At 32.6% G+C, this 10,621-nt stretch overlaps 2 protein-coding genes across 3 annotated transcripts; one reads left to right on the top strand and one right to left on the bottom strand.

The window, feature by feature from the left end:
• Positions 1-1,931: 1,931 nt before the first annotated feature.
• On the top strand, positions 1,932-4,948 carry LOC150029884 (nudix hydrolase 26, chloroplastic-like). 2 transcript variants are annotated; one of them, XM_090310284.1, is made up of 7 exons: positions 1,932-2,206; positions 2,302-2,352; positions 2,701-2,793; positions 3,687-3,781; positions 4,269-4,383; positions 4,586-4,627; positions 4,742-4,948. In XM_090310284.1, the coding sequence occupies exons 1-7, from the start codon at positions 2,021-2,023 to the stop codon at positions 4,934-4,936; spliced, it is 777 nt and encodes a 258-aa protein (XP_090166410.1). In that variant the 5' UTR covers positions 1,932-2,020; the 3' UTR covers positions 4,937-4,948. The 2 variants fall into 2 exon arrangements, with proteins under 2 accessions (XP_090166410.1, XP_090166411.1); XM_090310285.1 differs by having other exon boundaries at positions 1,981-2,206; positions 4,586-4,948.
• A 1,307-nt stretch (positions 4,949-6,255) lies between these two features.
• On the bottom strand, positions 6,256-8,066 carry LOC150029885 (uncharacterized). Its single transcript, XM_090310279.1, has one exon. It carries the CDS (start codon positions 7,869-7,871, stop codon positions 6,414-6,416), a length of 1,458 nt encoding a protein of 485 aa, XP_090166405.1. The 5' UTR covers positions 7,872-8,066; the 3' UTR covers positions 6,256-6,413.
• Positions 8,067-10,621: the final 2,555 nt, after the last annotated feature.

Consider the following 10,621-nt stretch of genomic DNA (forward strand, 5'->3'; position numbering starts at 1 on the left):
CCCGGCCTCATGCCATCCTAAATGTAAGGAAGTAGATGAGGAGAATAATGAGAAATGAAAGAAGAATGGAGGGAAAAAAATAAATGTTAAAATGTATTTTTTATTTAAAAAAAAACTATAAAAAAATACATTTTTATTCAAATTTATGTAATAAAAATTAATGTAAAGCCAACTTTTCATTAGTATTACCAGAGAGAAACTAATCTTCATCTCTTTGATATGAACTATTCCAATGTTGTTTCTCTCTTTCGTAGAGCTTGTGAGATTTTGAACTTTTAGAGATATCAAAATTTTCTGTCTCATTGCTTATGTCATTTGGCACAGACGTAACCTGCTAGTTTTTTACAGTGACCCCTCTCCTCTATTTGATCCTATTCGGTGAGTTTGTGTTGTTGGTGGAAGCTTTTGATTGGTATTTTGGTCTATACATCGTTTAGGTGGCCCAGTCGCCTATGATAAGTAAGGAGACTTCCCAGTGGGACGCTCCTCCCTTTGGTTTGTTTAAAGTGAATTCCAATACAGCTTGTCTGGGTGGGTACTATAGGTATTGGTGCCATTATTTGTGACAAGAAAATGATGATTTTTTTGTTGGCTATAAAGAGTCATTTGTTTATGACCTGTCCCTGTGTGCTTAAACCATCGTCATGTTTAATGGGTATTTCCATAGCTGTTGAGGTTGACATTTCCTTGCTTTGGGTCAAAACCTATTCCAAGATTCTTTGGAATTTCTAGGTTGAAAATGATAATACATGTAGAGGCAAATAACCCGACAACCTGAACAATCCGGACTACCCAACCCAAAATATAAGGGTTGGGTTGGGTTAGTTTTATTTTTTGGTTGGGTTGGGTTAAATTTTTTATATTTTTGTTGGGTTGGTATTGAGTCATGGGTTGACTAAAAAAAATTGGGTTTACCCAACCCAACCCAACCCAACCCGAATTATATATATATAAATAAAATATACTATATATACTTCTTTTTTATTTAAAATTGATTACTTTATATTTATTAATTTATGAATTTTAAATATTTTTCTTTTAAAATTGTTACCATATTTGTCTTTATTTGAAGTTTGCAATAAATATCTTAGATACTTGGTATTTAGCATTTGAATTTTATGAGACTTTAGTTATTAGTCATGTGTTATATATAAATTTACATATTTTTAATTAAAAATAAAAAAAAGTTATAACCCGACAACCCAACTCTTTGGGTTAAGTTGGTTAAGAGACTTTATTTGGGTTTTTTGGATTGCCAATCCAACCAACCCGAATTTTCAGGTTGGTCTAACAAAACACTCTCAACCCATCCCAATCTAATCCATGTACACCCCTAGATACATAAAAGAGGTTCAAATTTTGTTGATACTATTCGACATATCCATATGAATTGTTCTATCCTTGGATTCTTCTGGTAATTCTATTGCTCATGTTTTGGCTTTCCATGCTCGTAGTTTTGGCATTTGGTTGTGTGACATGAACCAAACCTAGCAACCAAAAGTGTACTTTAAAAAAAAGATCATGTTAAATTACCTCAATTTATTATTTATCATAAAAGAAACACTTAAGAATCTCATGAAATCTCATAATATGAATAATGTAATATATAGCACAACAAAGAAAGCTAGATTGCATGATATCAATAATATTTGAATGGATTTTTATTCTATGTGGATTCAAATTGATTCTAATTCAAACTATACCTTAGAAGTTTAATAAAATATTTTTTTCTCGAAAAAAACTAATATAACATATCACTTAGTGAAACATCAAATACTAAATTTAAGGAGTATATGCTAACATATCACTTAGTGAAGCATCAAATACTAAATTAAGGAGTAGATACTAAGATGGAACTACGAAAAATTTCCAAATTACATAACCAAAGTGTTATTTTAACAAAATAAATATCAATGTTATAAGTAACGAAAAAAAATGAAAAAGAAAATCTAGCGAGAGAAAAGAATAAATAAATGAAGCGCGAAGCTTTGGATGAACGCCACTTGTGGAGGGAAAAGGAATGGCCGTAAACCGATATGTCGTTTTTAGTCATTCACTTCTTCACTATCGTCGTCCTCTTCGCCTTCGAAGTTCTCCTTCTCCACTTTTCTCATCTGTTCTGCGTTCGACCTCCTCATCCATGGAAGCTCCTCCCGAAGGTTACCGCAGGAATGTTGGCATTTGCCTCATCAATTCTTCTAAAAAGGTCATTCTCGAAACCTTTCTCTTTTTGTTCCTCCATCTCCGCTCATCTTTACAAGTATTCATCCATCTGCATCGTTCCGAAATCTGTATGTGCAGATTTTTGCTGCCTCAAGGCTGGATATACCAGATGCTTGGCAAATGCCTCAGGTAATTCGATGATTCTTTTTGCTTCTAGGTCATAGTTTTTCTTTTTCTTTTTTTTCTTTTTTAATCCGGAAGTTTGAGGTACAATCAGCATAACTTTGAGCTCTGAAATAACAATGAATTAGTACGTTAATTTACTGTTACATTGCTTGCTCTGGCCTCACTATTCAATTGTCGCGTATTAGGTTTTATGAAGAGTTTATTCGATCAGATGTATTCATTAAGTCTGAAATTTTAGCATTGAAGCATAATTAAATGGCGAGGAAATAATATATGATCATCTACGTATTTTCATAAGTGATTTATACGTTTTAGCCATTACGAGTTCATTTGTTCTGTTGTGTTCATTAGGGCGGCGTGGACGAGGATGAAGATCCAAGAAGTGCAGCCATCAGAGAACTTAGAGAAGAAACAGGAGTCAGATCCGCAGAGATTATTGCTGAAGTACTATTTCATTGATGTATTCGGTTGTCTTTCCTTGGATATGCATACTTCTCTTAAGTTTTCATAAATCAAGTGCTTCTCATAGTCGGTAAAACTGAAGAAAGTCTATTTTAGGAGTAAAGATGACTAGATTTTTTCTGTTCAAATGAAATTAGATCTCAACAATATCCAGTTTCTATTGCAGTTAATATGCTAAGGTACGAAAGAAAGTTCATAATTGATCACCACTGCATCGACCAAGCTCTTTGAATTAGTTTAGGGCATATTTGATGCTTTTCTTGTTCTCAACTTTACCATCAAATTTCTAACCATCAATTTTTTGATTAATGGAATTGGTTTATTGCAACTGAATCTTATTTTACCTTTTTTTCACTGACTAACTATTCGTGCTGGCTTTCATACACATCAACTAAGGTTAGCTCGTTAGACCATTATTTGGTCTTATAACATTTGATCTAAAAAAACAACTTGAAATATTATTGCTAGAGGGTCACCATAATCCAGATTTTAAAGAGAAATGAGCGTACATCATGCCTCTGATTACTGTGCCAATCTGTTGTAACCCATTGTGGTCATAATTTTCTTTAATCTCTGGAGATGGGGGAAGAATATTCTGAACTTTACCAGTGATCTCCCCTGCCCATTGACTCGGTTATTTAAAATTCTTCTACAAATATGGCTTGTTTCTTCTATGACCTTATGTAGTATGATTGCTGTGCGATAAGTTATGCTGTATCAGTAGTTTTAATTTGCATACTGTGTGGGTTACTGAAGTTTTGAATTCACCTTATATTTTTCTTCTTTCATTTTGGAGTTTTCCCAGAGTAAAAGCCTGTGTTTACCTTAATTGGACACATCAGTGAAATGTCTTGAATATTGGTTTCTTAAAGTAGGTACCTTATTGGCTGACTTATGACTTCCCACCACATGTCCGGGAAAAACTTAGACATCAGTGGGGTTCTGACTGGAAGGGTCAAGCGCAGAAGTGGTGAGTTCTATTTTCTATGCATACAGTTCTTATTCCTTTCATATTCTTTAGAGCTAAATCTCACTTGACGTACACTGGTGTACATAGTAATTAATACCTCAATGCTGATCCTTTTTATAAAAAAAGGCAAACAACCTTTGTGCCAAAACTCTGTTTCCTTATAGTAACTTCGAAAGCCGGTGCACCATACCGAAGTTGCTCACATTGGAGAGCAAAGCAACGAATTTTTGTGGGGGGTCTTAGTAATCATATAAAGGGCCAAGACAACTTAGACGTTCATTTCCTAACAATACATGTATTAAAGAAACAAAATCCACCCTCAGTGAATTTGTGGATAATAGTGTTAGTGTTACTTTTGAGTCTTCCTTCGTTTCTCTATTAGAATTCTGCAAGTAACTTTTTTCTCTTTCATTTTCTTTTCATCCTGCCAAGGCACTGTTTCATTTGCCTTATCAACTAAATTGTAACGATGTTTGCAAAATTTTAGGTTTTTGCTGAAGTTGACAGGAAGTGATGAAGAGATCAATCTTTTGGGTGATGGGACTGAGAAAGCGGAGTTTGGCGAATGGTCATGGATGTCACCTGAAGAAGTAGTAGAACGTGTGAGTACACCACTGTTACCTTTTTATTTAATTCAACAATTGTAAGGTGGGAGATCGAACTATCAATCTTTGAAACAGTAATTGATACATTATCAATTGAACTATGCTCGAAATGACAGACGTTCGTTAACTCATCATCAACAAAAAAACAGCTGAAAAACGAATATGAATATTCAACTTACATTTACCCTCTATCATGCAGGCTGTAGATTTCAAGAAACCTGTTTACAAGGACGTGCTAACGGTATTCAAACCCCATCTCGAGTAATATTATCCTATACTAAAAACATTTATTCTTGCCCCCTTTCAATAATGTTGGTTTTATTTTTGTCCAATGAACTATGTTAATATTATATAGAAGGAGGCTTTGTCCAATCTCCAAGCTGTGACGACATATCAAACCAGCTTGATTGGGGAAGTAATCTTCTACTCTTCTTACATGATGGTTAGTTATAGGATCGTTTTCCCCCTCTCTTTTTGGAACGAGAATATTGGAAACGAGTTCATGTTTCATTTTATAGTAGAATGCTCTCGTATCTTTGAGAATAAATGATACTTTATTAAATGGGAACAAGACTCCATCTAGGTTTGCAGACGGGACATTTGGCTGCTATTGATATTATACCAATTGATAAAGACAACGGACCTTCACATCCAATCAGTGGTCTACTAGTATTCAAATTATAGTTGCATTTTTATTTAAAAAGGTTGTCCTCTCGATATAGGGCCTTACACATTGTGAAGTTTTAAAATCGACTGACATTATTAGTTTTACTAATTTAATATTTAATTTAGTTAATTGTAAAGAAATCAATTTTTGTTGACATGAATTTAGGAATATATTGTTGAAGTAGAAGACAATTTTTTTAGCCAAAATGAGTATAGTTCATTCGACATAAAATATGTACTTTCAACCTCAAAATTAGAAGCTTTAGTTCTCTCTAATGGTATATTGACAATTGGGTTTTTATTTATTGATTTTGATTTTTTTTATTTTTATAATAATAATAATAATTATTATTATTTTAATAAAACATTAAAATTTTGCTTATAATAAGGGACAATACCACAAATCTGCTTCAAAAAATACATAAAAAGCTTGTTGAATGAGGAAATAGATTATCAATAGTTCAAAAAGTAACGTCAATAATAACAGAGATCAAAGCATAAATGAAGGGAAGTTCGACACTCTTGCTTTGCTTTATTCTATTTCACTAATTCTAAGACGATTATCTTTGCTTCGGTTAACCAAATTTAATTTAAACAAATGCTTGGCTTTAAGATTATTTTAAGAAATATCAACTTATTATTATATTTTAACGACAATAAATTAGAATCAAGGAGACCAATGGTACTAATCATTTTATCATGATTTGTAAGTACATCAAATCTTTCTAGAATCAGTGAATACTAATTTGGTGAAGATTTGGACTTTGGTTAACTATAATCATTACGATGCTTCATTTCCAAACATTTAAGAAAGCCCTTTATTGACAGTGAAAAAGGGGTAAGATTTCTTTAGTTATATTAGAGTGGAAACAAAGTCCCACATTGGATAAGGAAAAAGTGGTCATAGGTATATAAGTAAGGACAATTATATCAATTGATAGTAGGCCTTATGGGTGGTGTCAAAAGGAAAGTCGGGAGAACATCCCAAAAGTAGACAACTGTGCATATAGAAAGTCATATCCATTATATTTATCGATTACTTATTTGACTTCGACTTGTGAAATGAGAGTTTGAGATACAATTTAGTTTATTCGACAATTATTTATACTTCGTATAAATTTCCAACAAGTTAAAAAGGCTTCAATTTGGTACTAATAATTTTAACTATTACAACTACTAAGTTAGCTCTGACACTCACAAGTATTAAAAAAAAATAGAAAAGAGAGAATTTTAATAGCTAATCTCACTAAAGCCATATCGCCCTCAAGTTATCTCAATCACACATGGAATACAAGATGATAAACAGAGCATAACACAAATAGGAGGAATGAAATCTTGGTTATTATAAACAATGTGACGTATCATCTCTTCTCATGAAAAATATTTTGTATCTGCCGATGAACAATATCGGCAACGATGCCGGGCGAGAATCGGCTGACCATGTCCTCCCTCGCCCGCTGTCCTTTAACCTTAGCTTCATCAACATTAGTTGTTACTTCCCTCATTAAAACTTGAAGCTTACTGATGGATGGTTCAGCCCACATATGCCCTTTGAATGGCCCTTCCTTCACTTCACTCATTCTCTCAACCGGCAATGGATAGCTATTCTCATCGGTCAAAAACTCCGTTTGCCCCGACCAGTTGGTGGCGATCACTGGCAACGACATCGCCATCGCTTCAACGAGTGGCCTTCCCCAGCCTTCTCCTCTTGATGGAAGTACAAATGCATCAGCAGCCTTGTAAACTCTAGGCAAATCAGTTTGAGCTATATGAATATCAATCACATAAACAGGAGCCCAACCAGAAAGTGGCATTTGTAAGTCTAAGTTTTCTACAAAATCCAAAATCTTATTCCCAAAATCACTATCAGTATGGTAAGGATTTGTCAACAAAAAAAACACCACTTCATCTTTCTTACAGAATTCTCTCAAATATGCTTCCAACAAAAGATCCCAACCTTTCCTAAATTCCCATTTAAAGATACTCAGAAACACAAATCCCTTCTTCTCAAAGCTTACTTCTTCCAAGTTTTTGCCTCCTAAAACTAATGTTCCTACAGATTCAAGACTAAATGGTTTGTATTTCAATGGATCAAAGAAATTCACATCAATAGGTTGAACAACTTTCACAATCTTAGAAGGATCAACCCCACTTTTCACAAATGTAGAGACATGAAACTCAGAAGGAACCCAAACATAATCCATTCCATTACATCGATTCACATGTTCTTGACTTACCCTGTCAGTTTCAAACATTGTTCTACCAATCACTGACTTGAAATTTTGGTAAGCACCTGGTGGGCAAGGCAAAGTTTCAAACAATGGAGGATTCCACGCACCTGGTTCACTGTGACAAATCACAACAGTTTCATTCATTCTACATTTTGTGCTGTGAAGTTCAATAGCCAAGTTCTTCATAGAATCCGGTAAGCCTTCCCAAAAGTCGATCGATTCTAAATCACCATGTTGCTGAATGGCTAATCGAAATCCAGGGTTTGTTATATGATCTCGAAGAGCTAAAATGTAGGACCAAGCTTCTGAACTGTACCCACCACCAGAAACAAATGGGGCCATCCAAAGAACACATGAGGGATTGGGAAGTGGGGTTTGGTTAGAATTTTTGAGAAGATGGGTGAGTTTTAAGGATTGGGTTTTGTAGAAATCTGTTTTGGGGAGAGTGAAGAAGGAAATTGCTAGAAGAAGAATGAGAATGGATGAAAAGTGGATCGCAGAAGGGCGGAATTTGGAGGAGTGAGATTCGTTGGGATTGGGAAATGGTCGATCTGTGGGTTGTTGGTTATGGCGGAGATCATCATCCATGGCGGCGGCAGAGGATTTGGGGAATCATGTGGTTTTCAGATTAAGCGAAAATTTGCAGAAATGAAAGAGAAATTGAAGGAGATGAAATGAGAAAACAAAGAAGCGGTGAGACGAAGTGGATTTCTTCAATTCTCGCGATGAGTGTAGAGTAAGTTTTCTGAATTTGGTGAATCTCTCTCTCTATATATATATATTGAGTGAAGGATTATTCAAAGAAGTTACTTTCTCTATACTTTCAGCTTCCTTCTAATGACTATTTAATTATATTCAAATCTTATTATCTATTACTTCTAAACTTTGATATTTCTACGTTTTATTATATTGGTAAATAAGTCGATTCGTTTTTTCAAAAAAAATTTAAAAACAACCTTAATTTTAGTCTATACCTTCCGTTGTTTAATTTTAATAAATCTTAAATTTAGTCTTTTCAATTTAATTTTTATTGAAATTCATTACATAATGATAATAATAATTTTCATTCAAAAAGTACATTGTGTGATTTTTTTTAAAAAAAATTATAATAAAAATACTAATAAATAACAAAAAAGTTATTTTAAAAATCAATAATATATATTTGGGGACAAACTATAAAATTTATTAAAAGTCTCAAGATTAAAAATGAAGTTTTTCCAATTTTAGTTCCTATAGTTTCAATTGTCCAATTTTAGTTCTGATACTTTTGTCTAATTTTAGTTCATGTACTTTCAATTGGTCCTCATACATTGAAGTTTGTTTAGTTTTAGTTCATATATTTTAAATTGTCCAATTTTAATCTCCGTACTTTTAATAAATATGTAATCTAGTCTCTTAAAGTTAATTTTTACCAAAATTGATTAAATAATAATAATAGTTTTTCATGCAAGAAGATAATATATGTGAACATGTTTTCAAAATTTATGGTAAAAATACCATAGATAACAAAAAGTTCTTTTAAAAAGCTACAATAAATTAACATTGGGGGACTAAATTTAAGATTGATCAAAAGTACATAGACTAAAATTGAACAAACTAAAATTGCATAAACTTCGAAGTATATAGAGACCAAAATAATAAATTATAAGGACAAAAACGATATTTTACCTTTTAACCTAATATAAATTGAAAAACGTATGTGTACCCTTCATAATTTTTGGATAGAAATTTGAGATACTTGATCATTCATCCATTTATAAATTCACTGTCCGTTAAGATGTGATGATACTTTCAAACATAAACAATTCTCCTCTCGAATTAGGAGTGATCATTGAAATCGCTGAAATCGAACCGAATATTAAACTGAATCGAAATCGAATTAATGTGGTTCGGTTTGGTTTGACATATGTTGAAACCGATTTTATGCAATTTGGTTCGGTTTCAAATACGAAAATCGATTTGAAATTGAACCAAACCGCTTTTAAATGAATATATTAAAAATATATAATTATATATAATATATTTATATCTTTTTAGGGTTTCACTTTCAGTTTAGTCTCTCTTCTCTTTCAAACTCGCTCGACAGTGGACGCCACCAGGTTAAATCTCCTCTCTCAGACTCCGTCAAAGTTCTCCGGTCTCTGCCAGGCCGACAGTGGACGCCACCAGGCTAAATCGTCGTTAGCCATAGATACCTCCATCCTCCGTAGACCTTCGTCCTCTGTCGAAGTTTCTGCAAATTTCGAAGTCCTCCAATCAGCCGTTAAAGTTCTCCAATCTCATGTCTCAGCCTCAGATCTCACGCCTCCGAACGATGAAAAACCAGGAAAAACCTTAAAAAAAAAAAAAAAAAAAGAACCGTGGAACCGCACGCGGTTCGGTTCAGTTTCAGAAAAAAAAAAAGTTTAAAATTGCAGTTTGGTTCGATTTGAGTGTCAAACCGAACCGTGAACATCCCTATCTTGAACCATGTTATATTGGCGCATGTAGTGCGAGTTTCATCGTATGTGTATTAAAATGTTTCATCTTATGTGTATTGAGTGGCAAAATAAATAATAGTTTAAATTGCAAAAAATACCTATGAACTTTACACTTTGTGTAAAAAATGTCCTTGAAATTTCAAAATTTTCAAAAATATCATTCAACTTTAAAAAATAGTTAAAAAAATATCATTGTCGTTAGTTTTGGATGGAAACTGTTAAAATTTTGTTTAAAAAAAATCTTTGAACTTCCAAAAGTTTCAAAAATACCCTTAACTTAATAAAAGTTCAAAAATACCTTTACCATTAGTATTTAAACAGAAACAGTAAATTCCTCGTGAGAAAATTAACTTTAAAAATTAAAACGAAAAGTTAAAAATATTAATAACGTGATCAATTTGTTTGGAGTTCTCTTAAGTTCGAAAAGAACCAATTTTAATACAAATTATATCAATATCCTCATTTTTTTTCATATAGATACTCTCATATTTCTCTTAATTTTTCAATTCTTAGCTTATACCAATTTTCTCAACGATTGAAAAATTAGAGAAAATTAAGGTATATGAACTATAATATGGTGATCAATATGCTTTATTTATTATCTTTCTTTTTATTATAGTTCATATATCTTAATTAAAAGAAAAATGATTTCAAATGGTAAAATTGTTGAAAATATTTACAAAATTACATTTTTTGAATTATAATGATAAGCGCTGATAGACTTCTAAGTGTCAATCAATATCACTGACACAGATAGAAGTCTATCAGTATCTATCATTGATAGTTCTAAAATTTTGTCATATTTTGTAAATATTTTGGTTTATTTTTCTATATTTAAAAACAACCCTAAGTAAAGGA

This window comes from Benincasa hispida, unplaced genomic scaffold (genome assembly GCF_027475165.1).
Source record: "Benincasa hispida cultivar pf3 unplaced genomic scaffold, pf3_genome.v1.1 HicScf838, whole genome shotgun sequence".
NCBI lineage: Eukaryota > Viridiplantae > Streptophyta > Magnoliopsida > Cucurbitales > Cucurbitaceae > Benincasa > Benincasa hispida.